The sequence below is a fragment of the Phocoena phocoena genome, chromosome 20 (assembly GCF_963924675.1).
Source record: "Phocoena phocoena chromosome 20, mPhoPho1.1, whole genome shotgun sequence".
Taxonomy (NCBI): Eukaryota; Metazoa; Chordata; class Mammalia; order Artiodactyla; family Phocoenidae; genus Phocoena; species Phocoena phocoena.
The window spans coordinates 16617516-16633411 of NC_089238.1; the positions used below are offsets into that span (position 1 = coordinate 16617516).

General features: G+C 37.9%; 1 protein-coding gene across 1 annotated transcript in view; it reads right to left on the reverse strand.

Annotated features, from left to right (window-relative positions):
* The window catches only part of UBA2 (ubiquitin like modifier activating enzyme 2), a 31649-nt gene that overhangs the window by 15265 nt on the left and 488 nt on the right, over positions 1-15896 (reverse strand). Inside the window, exons 2-8 of the mRNA XM_065898692.1 lie at positions 14263-14346; positions 13289-13359; positions 12023-12087; positions 10549-10649; positions 9003-9124; positions 3222-3289; positions 2655-2776 (exon numbers count right to left, since the gene is read on the reverse strand). Of these exons, the coding sequence (XP_065754764.1) occupies positions 2655-2776; positions 3222-3289; positions 9003-9124; positions 10549-10649; positions 12023-12087; positions 13289-13359; positions 14263-14346 (633 nt within the window). The remainder of the gene's footprint in view (positions 1-2654; positions 2777-3221; positions 3290-9002; positions 9125-10548; positions 10650-12022; positions 12088-13288; positions 13360-14262; positions 14347-15896) is intronic.

Sequence of the window (15896 nt, forward strand, 5' to 3'; positions counted from 1 at the left end):
TTGCTGTGTGCAGGCTTTCTCTAGTTGCGGTGAGCGGGAGCTACTCTTCGTTGTGGTGTGCAGGGTTCTCACTGCGGTGGCTTCTCTTGTTGCGGAGCACAGGCTCTAGGCATGTGGGCTTCAGTAGTTGTAACATGTGAGCTCAGCAGTTGTGGCTGATGGGCTCTAGAGCGCAGGCTCAGCGGTTGTGGCGCATGGGCTTAGTTGCTCCGCAGCATGTGGGATCTTCCCAGACCAGGGCTCGAACCCGTGTCCCCGGCATTGGCAGGTGGATTCTAACCACTGAACCACCTGGGAAGTCCCTATCTTCACACTCCTGGCTCCTTCTATAAACCTATGAATCTCAACCAAATCCCTAGTCTAAACTGCTCTATTTACATATAGAACCACCTGTCATCTCGCTAATATCCGAGAAGAATCTCAAAATTAATTCTATCACCTTCCCCTCTTCCCCAACCCCCACGCACACATCTGTTTCCCACCCTACCTATCTCAGAGAACGGCACCTCTGTTCACCTGCTGCCCAGCAGGAAACCAGTTAGTATTATTCTTCGTTCCTGACTTTATACATACAAAGTCCTGTTGAGTCTAACTTTTCCTCCACACTCCACTGGGAATGCAGATGGGCTGTACTTCAGATTACTCTGGCATTGCACAACTCCAGAAGGCACTGTCCCATATTGGTTACAAGAGGAACATCAGGTCCTACAGTAGTGCACTGCATACTTTCTATACCTTACACACTACCCTTTAATGGATTCCCACTGTCTTGGTATAACATCCTTATCGTGACCTAGAAAGTCCTGCCAGATCGAACCTCAGCTCACCTTTCCAGTCCTCTTTCCACTCTCCCGTTTAATGGGAATTATTTCAGTTCTTCAACCTAAAACTTTCTTTCTATATACTGCACACTCATCTCCACCCTTATTCTTTGAAGTCTTGAGTTGAAATGTCGAGACTTTAAAGAAGTCTTGACAGCCTCTGGACAGCCTCTTCTGAACCCTCATACTAGGTTTAATAATAATGTTTAATAATAAGTGGGGTTAAGTTTACTTATTATTAGAGGGTTCCAATGCATCAGAACTTAACGTCTTAACACCCTGAACTTGAAATTCCTTGTTCGATGTTTGACTTCCCTTCTAGATGCTGAGTTCCCTCCCTAAAAAGAGCTGGGACCCTATTTTCTGTCTTTCACCACTAAATCCTCTGTACTTAAAGTGGCCCCTGGCACACAGCAGATGCTTAAAGTTACCTGCTGAACAATGGATTGGAGAGGTACTTCAGATTATTCTGGCATTCAACTGCTGCTCAGGTTGGAATGGAAATAGGTATATGGATACTAGTTTGGAAAACACTGTCGATATCCGTATCAGAGTTAAGTGCATTTGATTTTAAGTATAATCAAAATAAAAACCATTTTCTAAGGTAAAGGCTGTAGTGAGGAAATAAATGCAGTAGGTTTAAGAAAGTCAACCTGTGACATGTATTGTCACTGAGGAAAGATGAAATAGAAGCTGGAGGGAACAGTAGGCCATTTGCTTAGGACAACAGGACGTGTGCATGTCAGAAAGCAGACAGGCGGAACCAGGAGACTCAAGATGCAGGGGAGAGAGAAAATACTATTTGAAGAAAAAGGTACAAGATGGAAAAATAGCAGGTGGAAGCGCTAGCCTTTACTCAAAGGGATTTCTCTCAAACAGGAAAGAGCTAGTAAGAACCTACTGTATAGCACAGGGAATTCAGTACTCTGTAATGACTTATATGGGAAAAGAATCTTAAAAAAGTGAGTACACGTACATGTATAACTGACTCGCTTTGCTGTACACCTGAAACTAACACAACACTGTGAATCAATGATATTCCAATTAAAAACAATTTTTTTTTTTTTTGCGGTATGCGGGCCTCTCACTGTTGTGGCCTCTCCCATTGCGGAGCACAGGCTCCGGACGCGCAGGCTCAGCGGCCATGGCTCACGGGCCCAGCCGCTCCACGGCATGTGGGATCTTCCCGGACCGGGGCACGAGCCCGTGTCCCCTGCATCGGCAGGCGGACTCTCAACCACTGCGCCACCAGGGAAGCACCCACGCCCCGCCAAAAAAAATTTTTTTAATTAAAAAAAAAACAAGAAGCAGGGAAAAGAGAAAAGACTTTTAAAAACACAGATCTGAGGGCCTAGCTGAGCCATAATTAGGTAGACCTAATTAAAGCAATCGTACAGATTTCTCTAAAAATACTGAGCAAACAATATATAAAATGAAGAGGAATTCACCCAAGAACACAGGCTTAGGGATTCAAGAGCAATTTAGAACATGTTACCCAAACTCTCAATAGAAGATCTGAGCAGCAAAGGGATATAAGACGAGAAACAGCAGGAACCAAATGTCAGTTATATAAAGAAAATCAAGAAGTTCAGTGAAATTGAGGGAAGGAAAGACAACCAAGAGTGAATAAGCAAGCCTCTGTATTTTACCTTCTATAAAGATGCTATACTGATTTAGTATTGATGTTAAAATTTCAAACCTGTTTATCCCACCTGCATCAATGAATTCACTAAGACAGCAGTAGGCATAAAAAGAAGTGTAATTCAATCATGTACTAGTTTAAAACAGAGTAACAAAAATCTATCTACAATTATAAAAAAAAGTAAACCTAACCTTGGTAAAAAGTTTAACTGGATCATATCCAGTTGATTTAGCCCATTCCTTGGTGGAAATGCGTTTAATGTCACCATCTTCATTAGATGCTCTGGCTCTGGCTTCAGCTTCCATTGGTTCCCCTACAAAACAAACACCATTTTATATTCAACTGTAGTTAGTATAGTACTAAGCTCTCATCTACCCTTAGGGGAAAAGAGAGTCACTCATGGAGGTCTCCAGCATCTGACACATTCTGAGTTCAAGGAGACAGAATTATAATATGCTCATCACCATCTTTTTCTGCCTCAGTTTCTGAAGGCCATATGTAGAGCAGTTCCAAGTACAGACCTATAATCAGATCTGGGAACAACTCCTGGCTCTATTTACTAGATTTGTAAAACCTCCTTGCACAGTGTTTCCTCACAAGTAAAATGGCAGTACCCATTTTTAAAAACACATCTTAAATACATATTATCTAGCACATAACAGCAATTATTTCCCCCTGCATTAAGCTATCAATATTAAATTAGCAAAATAAAGATAGTGCTCACTAATAAGAAAATATACTCCAACTAGTTTACTCACAGGAAGCTTCAGGGTCAGCTCTGTCAGGAGACACTTCTTGATCAGCATCTTCTTCCCCAAACAACTGGCTATAATTTAAGAATAGTAAATATTTATGTACAACAAAATACTCTGAACAAAGGTTAACTTTTCCTACTTTTCTCAAAAACAACTAATTTAGTTATCTCAAATCTTTAGTAGGGATGAAAAATAAACAACTGACAAATTATGTTCCATAAACGTATTAAAACAATCTGTTTAAAACAGCTTGCAGGGACTTCCCTGGTGGCACAGTGGTTAAGAATCTGCCTGCCAATGCAGGGGACACGGGTTTGAGCCTTGGTCTGGGAAGATCCCACATGCCGCAGAGCAACTAAGCTCATGCGCCCATACTGAGCCTGTGCTCTAGAGCCCACGAGCCACAAGTACTGAGCCCATGTGCCACAACTACTGAAGCCCACACGCCTAGAGCCCATGCTCCGCCAGAAGAGAAGCTACCGCAATGAGAAGCCCACGCACCACAACAAAGAGTAGCCCCGCTCGCCACAACTAGAGAAAGCCTGCACGCAGCAACGAAGACCCAACGTAGCCAAAACTAACTAAATAAAAAAAACAAAACAAAACTGCTTCCATTCTCATTTCAACCACAACACAGGCAAGGCTAAATTTTAGTTTATTTCTAATTTTATTCTATTTATTCTATAAAATTCTAATTTTATTTCTAATGAATTATTAGTTCATTTCTGCCAGCTAGGCTCTGCAAATTCCTATGTTAAAAATCTTTGATCAAGAGACACGTGAGCAGCTTTTACATTCCAACATGGATAATATTCCACTGCCAGAATAATAATTGTGAAGTATACCTGCAGCTAGCTGTTAAACAAATACTGACCCACCTATTATGTGCGAGGCACTGGTCTAGGTGCAAGAAACTCAGCAGTGAATAAGATGGTTTTCTTTTATAAGAAATAACAGAAAAGTATTAAGCTGAAATTCTCTTTCGTTAAGCAAGTTATCCTAAGAACTGTTTAATAACTTTCCAACCATTCTTCAAGCACATAACTTATAACTTATAATAAAGCTATCTTAAAAAGCTATGTTGTTTTTTTTTTTTTGGCTGCAACACGCGGAACTTCCCCGACCAAGGATCGAACCTGTGCCCCCTGCATGGGAAGTACGGAGTCTTAACCACTGGACCACCAGGGAAGTCTGATAATAAAGCTATCTTAAAGAAATCCTTTGCACAGTAAAAATCTCAAAGATCCTGATACACTTCACAAGAAAATGGCCATTTGTTTCCCACACTGGTTGTGCCCCAAAATACAGCCCCACAACAGCATATGAGAGTTTCTATCGACTTACTTCCTCTCCGGACCTAATGTTCTGCGCCAAACTAGCAAGTATAAAATAGTATGTTACTGTGGGTTTATTCATGATTTTGCAAGTCAATCATAAAGTTAAACACTATCTTCATTTGCTTATTGCCTATTTGGGTTTCCCTTTAAGTGAAAAAATGTCTGTTAGTATTATTTTGTCAGTTTGTCTTTTTCCTATTGATTACAGGAATATATTCCAGATCACAGTTTTAGTTGCTTATATGTTACAGCTATTTCATCCCATATAACAGCTTATAATCTATACATCATTTAATGTCTCTTGATGATGAAACACTAAATGAATTTGAATGTATCAATCCTTTATTTTATAATTAACACTTTTGTATCTTGAGAAATTGTTCCTTAACCCCAAAGATAAAGATTTTCTTCTATATTAGAAAAATTTAAAGTTTTGTCTTTCACATCTGAATAATTAATCCACTTGGACTTAATTTCTATATATTGTTAATTTACATATATCGTTTGAAGTAGAGAATACAATTTTTTTCCACATTGGTAGTGAACTGCCTTCCCTTCTATTTAGTCCCTTCTTTCATCTGGGATCTACTGTGCAACCTCAGTTACAGTCTGTTTTTCTATCCCTGCACCAGCAACTCACTAAATTATTTTTACCTTATATTAAATCTTGAAATCTGTTAGAGCAAGTCCCCTCAACTTACTCTTTTCTAAGAGTGTTTTGGTTCCGCTTAGGCTTTATTCTTCCATATAAATTTTAGAATCAGCTGAACAAGTTCCAATAAAATCCCTGATGAGATTTTAATTAGAATTGCATTGAATCATATCAATATTTTATATATACAAATTAGTATAAACATATTTTTTGCTCTGTCAGCTAAGAGGGCCTAAAAGAAATGGCACCCCAGAACTATGCCTAAGCACTTGCATCTTGGTTGCTAGTATCATTCTTCAATTAAAGGAACCAGGGCTCCTTGAAGAAATGTCTAATTCTAGAGCTGAAGCAGGAAACATAAAAGATGAGCGTGGAGCATCTTGTAGTACCAGAAAGTAAGGAATTGCTCCAAAAAACCCCGACACATTGATGGCAGTATATCAAAGAGCACAAGGCCAACTGAAGAGCTCCCAGTGGCCAAAGCTGGAACAATTTGAGCAACAAAATAAAACAGTATTAGATTATAACCGAAACCATATTCAATATCAATGAGTCCACACTGATATCAATAAATGGGTGAGAAGAGACAGGACAATATAGAAAGGGGAGGGAGTAACTTTACAGTGGAGAAAACAAACACTACCTTAAAGTAATCAAGGCCTACACTAATAGTCATAAAACATGTTGACAGCATGTACCCTTCATATGATATGATGAAAATGGCACTTTACCTCTGTGATCTTTCTCCCAAAAATCCATAACCATAGTATTATCAAGAGAAAAACATCAGACAAATTCCGACAGTGGGGCATCCTAAAAAATACCTGACCAGGGACTTCCCTGGTGGTGCAGTGGTTAAGAATCCGCCTGCCAATGCAGGGGGACACGGGTTCAATCCCTGGTCCGGGAAGATCCCACGTGCTGTGGAGCAACTAAGCCCGTGCGTCACAACTACTGAGCCTGCACCCTAGAGCCTGCGCACCGCAACTACTGAGCCTGCGTGCCTAGAGCCCATGCTCCGCAACAAGAAGCCACCGCAATGAGAAGCCTGTGCACCACAATGAAGAGCAGCACCCACTCGCTGCAACTAGAGAAAGCCTGCATGCAGCAACGAAGACCCAATGCAGCGAAAAAAAAAACCTGACCAGTACTCTTCAAAACTAACAAGGTCATCAAAAACAAGCAAAGTCTTAAGAAACTGGCACAGCCCCCTTAAGGTGGGCCTAAAGACATAACTAACTATAATGGGGTATCCTGGAACAGAAAAAAAGACACTGGGCAAAAACTAAGGAGAGTTAAATAAACTATGGACTTTGGTTAATAAATAATGTATCAATATTGGCTCATTGTTATGTACGTATCAGGTTAATAAATAATGTATCAATATTGGCTCATTGTTATGTATGTATCACACTAAGATGTTAATAACAGGAAACTGGGTTTGGGAACTCTGTGCTATCTTCTCAACCGTTCTGTAAATCTGAAACTGTTCTAAAAAGTCTATTAAAAAAGAAAAAAAATGTTTGCCAAGTAAATAAAGCTTGCAAGTGTATTTCTTGTGAAAATTTGTTGTTATACCATTATATGTGTACTTTTCTGAGTGATTATACCTTAATCAAAAAATAAAGAAAACTAATGTTTGCTGTAGATTTCTAGAAAATATTTTTTATCAGGTTGATAAAGTTCTCTTCCTAGTTTACTAAGAATTTTTGTCATGAAAAGGTGTTTGCTAAATTTTACCAAATGCTTTTTCGACATCTATGAAGATTATATAGTTTCTCTTTAAATTCTTAATGAAGTAAATGCCACTTATAGATTTTTCTAGTGTTAAACCATGCTTGCATTCCTGGAATAAATACAGCTTGGTTATGGTATACTTTTGTTTTACACCATTCTAGATTTGTATGCTAATGTTTTGTATAGGATTTTTTCATCTACATTTATGAATGAGAATGTCTCACAATGTTCCTCTTATAACAGCCTTAACTGTTTTGTTTTGTTCTTTAAATAATGTATGTAGGACATCCCCGGTGGCACAGTGGTTAAGAACCCGCCTGCCAATGCAGGGGTCACGGGTTCGAGCCCTGGTCTGGGAAGATGCCGCAGATCCAGGAAGCCTGTGCACCACAACTACTGAGCCTGCGCTGTAGAGCCCACGAGTCACAACTACTGAGCCTGCAAGCCACAACTACTAAAGCCCACGCACCTAGAGCCCATGCTCCGCAACAAGAGAAGCCACTACAATGAGAAGACCGCACACCACAACAAACAGCAGCCCCTGCTCGCCGCAACTAGAGAAAGCCTGCGTGCGGCAACGAAGACCCAATGCAGCCAAAAGTAAATAAATACATAAGTAAATAAATAACAAAATGGCCTCTCTTAAAAAATAAAAAAGGTTATTTATTTATTCATGCATGCATGCACGCAGTGCCTGGTCTTAACTGGACTCTTAGTTGCAGCATGCATGCAGGATCTAGTTCCCTGACCCAGGATCGAACCTGGGCCCCCTGCATTAGGAGCACGTAGTCTTACCCAGTGGACCACCAGAGAAGTCCCCAGCCTTAACTGGTTTTGCTATCAAAGATATGATAGCCCCTGGGGGCTTCCCTGGTGGCCCAGTGGTTGAGAGTCGGCCTGCCGATGCAGGGGACACAGGTTCGTGCGGTCCGGGAAGAGCCCACATGACGCGGAGTGGCTAGGCCCATGAGCCATGGCCGCTGAGCCTGCGCATCCGGAGCCTGTGCTCTGCCAACGGGAGAGGCCACAACAGTGAGAGGCCTGCGTACCACACACACAAAAAAAGATATGATAGCCCCAAAACATGAAGTATTCCATTTTTTAAAAAAGTTTCTCTGAGACTTTATATAAGATTAGAATGATATATTCCTTGCAAATTTAGTGGAAATCACCTATAAATTCACATAGGTTTGGTGCATCAGAGAAATTTAAACCACTGATTAAATTTCCCTTTTATTTCTTTTTGAGTCAGTTTTCTAAGTTTTTAAAATGAATTTATCCAATCATTAAGTTTTTTAAATGTACTGACATAGGGACTTCCCTGGTGGTCTAGTGCTTAAGAATCCACCTTCCAATGCAGGGGATGCGGGTTCCACCCTTGGTCAGGGAACTAAGCCCACACGCAGCCTGAGTATGAGGGCCACAACTAGAGAGCCTGCATGCCACAGCAGAGGATCCTGCATGCCGCAACAAAGACCTACCGCAGCTGGGGGTGGGGGTGGGGGGAATATGTAGTGGCATAATCTTTTATTATCATCCCTTTTTTCCCCCTTATTATTCTAATCTGTGTTGAGATTATATTCCCCACTTAGTTATCTATCCCCCTCTCCTTTTTATGATCAAACTTGCCAACTTATTTTTTGCTCTTACCTCAATTATATCGTTCCTTCTAATTTTTTTGACTTTATGTTGTTCTTTTTCTAACATAAGTTGGATGCTTTGCTCATTAATGTTCACCTCTCTTCATGTGTGTAAGCCTGTATCTTTTCTTCCAACTACCACATTCAATGTATCCTACAAGTTCCACATGTAGTATTTTCAGTATTATTACGAAGTATTTTCAACTTCCATTATTTCTTTTTTAACCAATGAGTTACTTCTAAGTATGTTTTAGTATTTCCAAATACATAGATTTGTATTCATTTAGTTACATGCCTGTCTCCAGTCAGACTAAGCTTCATCATCATAAGTACAATTTCTCCAAGGTATTTAAATAAGAATGACCCCACTGTCCATTATCAGTACTAAAAATATGCCCAGAAATATATATACTCTTACTTGAACAAATATTTTGCCCAAACGATGCAATGAATAGGTTCTGAAGGTGTGTTACGAATTGTACAGCCAGGAAAAGTTCTCTGGGTTGGTTTGGGATGACATTCGTAACACTCAGTCACACCCTGCAAAGTCAGGACATGAGAAAAACATTTATCCCATCATGGTGGCTTCTCAATATTGTAATATAATCATAAACATTTCATTCATCTATATTCCAACTGTCAAGAAAATTTTAAAATATTAGTGACTCCAAAATCCTTACTTTACAGATAAGGAACTACAACATAAAAGTTAATTGAATCTACCATAGTCACAGCTAAGACTAAGCCAGGACTTCTCTGATTCCTGGCCTGGTGAGGAGAAAATACAAGTTTACCTTGATCACACTAAACAGACAGGGAAAGACAAATAACTTTCCAACCAATTATCTCTCAAAGTTGTGAAACTCAGTTATTTAAATATTATTTATAGATTTACCTTATAAGCTCCTGAAGATTAAGTGAATTTAAAGCATTAATTTCCAGATCTATCCAGATACATGGAAAAATCCTAAGCATTACCAAACCAAATACTCTTCATTTCGTTGCTAAAGGGTTATGTTTAAAGTTATACTGTAAGGAATCCTTGAAAGAAGTCCACGGCACCTGAGATAATTTTCTAAAATTTAGAATGAATATTCTTTATCTTGGCAATTCTCAATCTCAGTCTTAACACATACTAGTGTCTCAGGATCACGGTAAAGACCCCAAACCTGCAAATAATATTTTAATATAAACTGCAGCAGATGAAGTGTTTTCTCCTTAATGCCATTTCTGGTGTCCTTCCAATATGCTTTCTTGGGGGCAGTGATATGGCAAGCAGTCACCCCTCATAAACTGATATTTATAAGTCTTTGTAGAATGATATAAATTAAGCTTTCGAAGAGTAATATTAAACAGTAAAAACAACTGAAGCACAGCCACAATTTTCAATATGGAAAAACTGCCAAAGAGCAGAGAAAAATACCAAATTTCAAGTAGAGTTTAATTCCTTTTATTTTCAAAACCTGCAAAATGATTCTTCAAATGTATCTATGTTTAATTTCTTAAAAGAATTCAAAGAAAAAAGATTTGAGCAGCAAATGAATAACAATGCTGAGATTGTATAAAACTGGGTTTATGAACACACGTTTGTTCTTATTCTCTAGTTTTATCTAAATATTTGAAATATCAGTACTCACAAATACTCCAAAAATTTTTTTCAAAGTACTCTTCAGATCTATAAATCCAGACTTTAGACAAGTAACTTTTCAGAAGGCTGGTTTACCACATATCAACTACAACATGACATGTAGTCTCACGGCTACAAAGAATTTAAAAAGGCAAGTTTATTATGCTTGCCAGCCTAAGGATTTTAATATATAAGCTACATGAAACAAAATAGCACAGAGCTAAAAGATCTTTGCCCATATATCCAAAGTTTACTTCTTCCCTCCTTAAGGTCCCAAATAAATGTTTGGGAAGCAAAAAACAAACCAAACCAAACCAAACCAAAAAAAGTACTTTACCTTTTTGATAGTGGTTACTTGCCCAAGATAACCAGCAGTTCCACTCTCAATAAGAGGGACATCAGCTGCTAGACACATTCTATTAACATGGTTTCGGGCAGCTGGAAGAAAAATACTAGTTAACAGGAGTTTACCAAAAAAAAAGAAAAAAAGAAAAAAGAAATTATGTAGTTACCTTTAATTAGGATGAAATTTACCCAAACCATTTTTTATTGTTTTAATTTCATGTACAACTTTCTTATAGCTATGACCAGAGCAATACAAGTGTTATAGACATTTAAGAGACATTCAACAAAATTTCAAAGGTAAGAAATTTATATCACAAATTTACTGTAGGAGAAGCACCCCTATATATTACTTTTTAATACCAAAGTGCCATCTTCCTCTTCTATTGCTGTACCTACTTCTATTACATATGGCTAAAACATTGTTTCAACATTTTCCAACCCCTTAACTTGCTCTTATTCCAATAAAATTATCAGGTAATACATGGAAGTAAATGGAGAATGTGGAATATCAACTTTGGAACTATTTATCTTTTTTTTTTTTTTTTTTGCCTCACGGCATGCAGGGTATTAGTTCCCCGACACCTGCAGTAGAAACTCAGAGTCTCAACCACTGGACCACCAGGGAAGTCCCAACTTGGAACTATTAAGGCAGTTTAAGGTGAGGGGGAAAAAGATGAGTCTGGTTAAGAGTTATCCTCTTTCTAATGCTACTTTGTATGTTTTTTCTTTTGATATTTCTGGCCCCAAATTGTTACAAACTCATTTGACAGATGTACTTTTACATGTGGAAGTAGTTACAGAAAGAGTATTTTAAGTTATTTTCACCCCACATTCCAGACACAAAGATTTGTAAACAATAACTGGCTATATGATACTTGATTATATGAAATATCACCAACTTGTGTAAAGTTTAAATGGTCCAAAATGTGTACACGTAATAGGATCCAGTCTGATATATTTCAGCACCAGATATACCCAAAATAATTCAAGAGCCATGACTTCTATGCTAACTTTGACATCCTATTGCCTTACTCTCAAAACAGTGGTTTTCAGTCTTCATTGCCCTTTAGATCATCTGGGGAACTGTGAAAAAATATGATCTTTAGGTCCCATTTACAGAGTTTGACTCAATTGGTTTTGGGTGAAATTTGGGCACTGATATTTCTTAGATCTCCACATTCGCGAAGGAAGTCACACTGTGCTTAAGTGCTGGGATAATCTGAAACAAATATACATGCACGCAACCTATGCATCATCCTCTTTAATGATTTTAACTTCCCCTATATTCACATTAGTTCTAGTTAAAATTACAATCAATTGGCAAGCTTTAAACCTGATCTTACTTCCCTTTAGGTCTTTTAAGTTCTAACTCATAAGGACATATTTTAATTAACACTAATTTTGTAAACAACCTTGTTATGGAGGAAGGGAAATACTTAGAATTAAAAGTATTAAAATAATCTCACCTCTGTTATCTAAAGCATTCATAACCAATATAAATTGTCGAAAAAATTCCACATTATAGTCAGGGCTACAAAGTAAAACAACAACAAAAAAAAAAGGTCACCAAAACAACCGGCCTTACACATGAGCTTCACAGTATAATACAGGGTCCTAAAAAGCACATTAAAGTAATAAAAGTACAAAAATAACTGATATTAGGGGTCTCTACAATATAGATAGGTTTGATTTTTCCCCAAACACCAGAAACAGATTTAAACCACACATCTGTTTTGGCCAGCTACCTCGGGCACAGAGCAGAATCTCAAACTGGCATGACTTCGAGTCCCACCAGGCCTTCTTGGGGCAGCAAATGCCTGGGAACATACAAAGAATACATTCCCAGGATCTGCCTGGCCTGCAGCTTCACCTCACATGGTCAGGATCAGGCAGGGTTCAGGCCCCTAGGGTCCCTGCTTTTAGCAGCACTGGGAAAGCAACACAGGGTAAGGAGGTTGTAGGGCTACAGGCAAGCTTGTAGAGCAAACATCCAGAGAATGAAAAGGAAGCTGGAAACACAAATTCCCTGAGAAAGCGTAAGACTTTCTCTAATCCAGGCCTCAAACAAGAACTCATTATTTTTAAAACCACTTACTTGTGGACAACAACTATAGATAAAGGACATTTTAGACGCAGGGTTCCTTTGCCCCAACGCCTCCAAAATTATATTTTTACTCTATCTTTACCGAGATCAGAGTATATTTATGTACCATCAAAACTACTGCCCCATCACAATTCCCAGTGTTAATATTACAGAAGTCACAGTCCTAACAAACAAATTATTTTGAGAGGGAACCTTTTAAACTGAAAAAGGCCACAGCTGAAATCGATCAGAATGAGAGCAATATATTTAGAAAAGTCTGAATCATCATGTATATTGATTTCTTATAGTTTAGAATATCTCTTTATTTAAAACAAGAATATAAGGTCCTTTTAGGTTTCCAAGTAACTTATTTATTGAAAGTATTAGAGTAAATGACCTCTTATCTAAATCATTCAAATTATATATATATACACATACATATATATACACACACATATATATATGAACTGTTAAAAGAATGTCACTTATGTGGACACAACCTACTACATTTTAATTATTCTAGAAAAATTTTTAAATAAGCAGAATGACTCTGAGTTCATATATTTAGCTAATAAAAGTATTATACTTTAAAGGTTTAATTAAAAATTCACAGCAAGCACAATTTTGCAACATAATAATTAGAGCATACTTCATGATGCTGTCATGGTAGGCTATGATACTAGCTTTCGGGTAAAACTGCAGTACACTTTCTTTGGCAACCTGGAAAAACAAACAACACTAAATTACTAATTTACTAAATTACTACAACGTTTCTATCTGAATATGAAATCTATCTATGGCAGACAATAGTTATTTCACCTACTTATATACACTTGTACATGAATGGCAAGCTTCAGCAAAAATATCAAATGCAGTAACCAAGTGTCATTCATCCATTCAACAAATATTTACTAAGCATCTTCCATATATCAGAAACTGTATAAGGCACTTGGTGTGCAAAAGTGACATTAATCAAATAACCATCCAGATAAATTTAACTACAAACTATGATAAATGACACATAGAAAAACTAGAGGCTGTAATGAGTGGAAGATATGATTTAGTCTAAGAGATTTAGGAAAGCACGCCTAGAGAAAATCTGAAAAATGAAAAGGAGAAAAGAGTGAAAGTTTGCCCCAAAAGCTGGGAGAAAAGCAAAGAGAAAGATGTTTTAAAACCCTGAATCAAGATGGAACATTCAAGGAACTAAAGAAAGATCAGGATGGCTAGAACCTCAGGGGAGGCGGTTTTCTTCTAAAGGGGACAATGACAAGCTGTAGCTTCTCTTGCCCACAAACACAGGAGCAGCCAAGCTCTAGGCAATGTAGGAACACAAGGCTCATTCTAAGTAAACAATCAGAAATTTAAGAAGGGGACACCATTTACAGGATTGGGTAGAGCACTTTTATTTCCTCTGTAGATAAGAAAGGATGGCACAGTCTTCTGTCCTTTTCTAGACATCTTCTTATTCTTCATAATCCCTCAGCTAAAAAGAGACGGCTTCCCCCATATTCTCCCTCCTACTAGAGAGTCCAAATTAACCTAATACCATAAATAGAAGATCCACCAAAGGGCAGAAATATAAGTGAATAAATAGAAATGATATGAGAAATACAAAGTTACCTGAGCCTTTGATCTTCCAACATGTTTCTTTTGAAACAAAAACTGCCTGTTGAGGTTGCTGACATCAATAGTATCCAGATCAATCTACAAATGCATAAACCCCAGATAAATCACAAATTTCCTGGTATGTCTGAGCAATACGTATCACTATCCTCAGCACCCATAACCCAGAAGTTTTGATATCTGCTACATTAGGGGAGAAAATGCTTTTTGACCAATATACTAAAGTTGTTAAATTGATAAAAATAATTTAATGCGTATTAAAACAAAATTTAATTTCAGATACAACTTTCTCAAAAATATTTTAGAAAGGATGCTTTTTTTGTTCATTTGTTTAATCATACTGGCAAATATGTTAGGAAATTCCTTAGATGACAAAATGATGCTAAAAATGCATTATATTTCCATCATTTCTCTATCAATCTGATTACTTTCAAATCCAACATAATAGATCTAACTGTGCCCTGTTCTTTTTCTTAAATGATACTTGGCAAATAGATTTACTGAATTTTTGCTGCTTTCTTTAATTCAAAAGTCTTTACCCACACACAATTTCATTTACAATCATTACTTGAGGGCTGTGGAGGGAAACTTCTACACAAGGTTAGAAGTCTCACGTTTTAAGTCTTATCTAATTACTGCTTCAAAGTAAATATAAGAGAAGAAATAATTATAACTAAAACCATTTTCACTCCATTTCAATAAAGTTACATGAAGAGTAATCAAATGTTCTAACTGTGAAACACCCTAATGGTTTTGGTGAAAATCACCAAAACATATAATCACCTAACATTTTTTATCTGTGCTTTCTAAATTTACTACAAAAATTAAACCAAATAAAAAAGGATCAGCATTTATTTTTCAGGTGCCCCAATGATCATTTTGAAGAAGTATTAGTAGGTATTAGCTATGCCACATTCATATTTGGGATACAGAACTGAATGGAAAGACTAACCCTATAAAAACCAATGGAAAATGCGTAAATGCTTTTCCCCCCCAGTCACTCATTTATTAGTTCAGTCGGCCACCTCTACTTTTTTTTTTTTTTAATTCCCTGTTTCCACTACACCTTAAGATTCTATAAACTCACATCCAAATTTCAGGCTACAACTCCAATCTCTAAAAAGTTTTACATTAACAGAAATGACTTGACTCAGAATTACAGTAGCTTCCCGTCACTGTTCAACAATGCAAAAGTTAAAATCCTAACCAATACCTTTAACGAAATAATCTACGGTGATAACAATGTCACGCAGATTGCACCCAGAAGAGAGGAGCGCGAACCACAAACGAGTCCTAGGTAAGTCACTAAACCCCACAGTACCTCACTTTTCCTCTTATCTGTTAAAAATAAAATGGGGTGAAGACAGCGTTTACAAGCCTATGATGGTAGTGAAGATTAAGTGCGTTAAGGCGAGTAAACCGCGCAGGACAGCGCCGGGCTCGGGACAAGCGCTCAGTAGGTCCTGGTTGTTACCACCGCCATCCTCTGCTCTGCATATTATTTGAGTTAAGGGGGACTTCGAATTGAACACTCACAACATCCCCAAGGGACTCGAGACAATCCTCTCCTGCCTCCGGTTAAAGCTGGGGAACTGCTCTGAAGCGAAGACACGAGGACTCTTCCACACCCC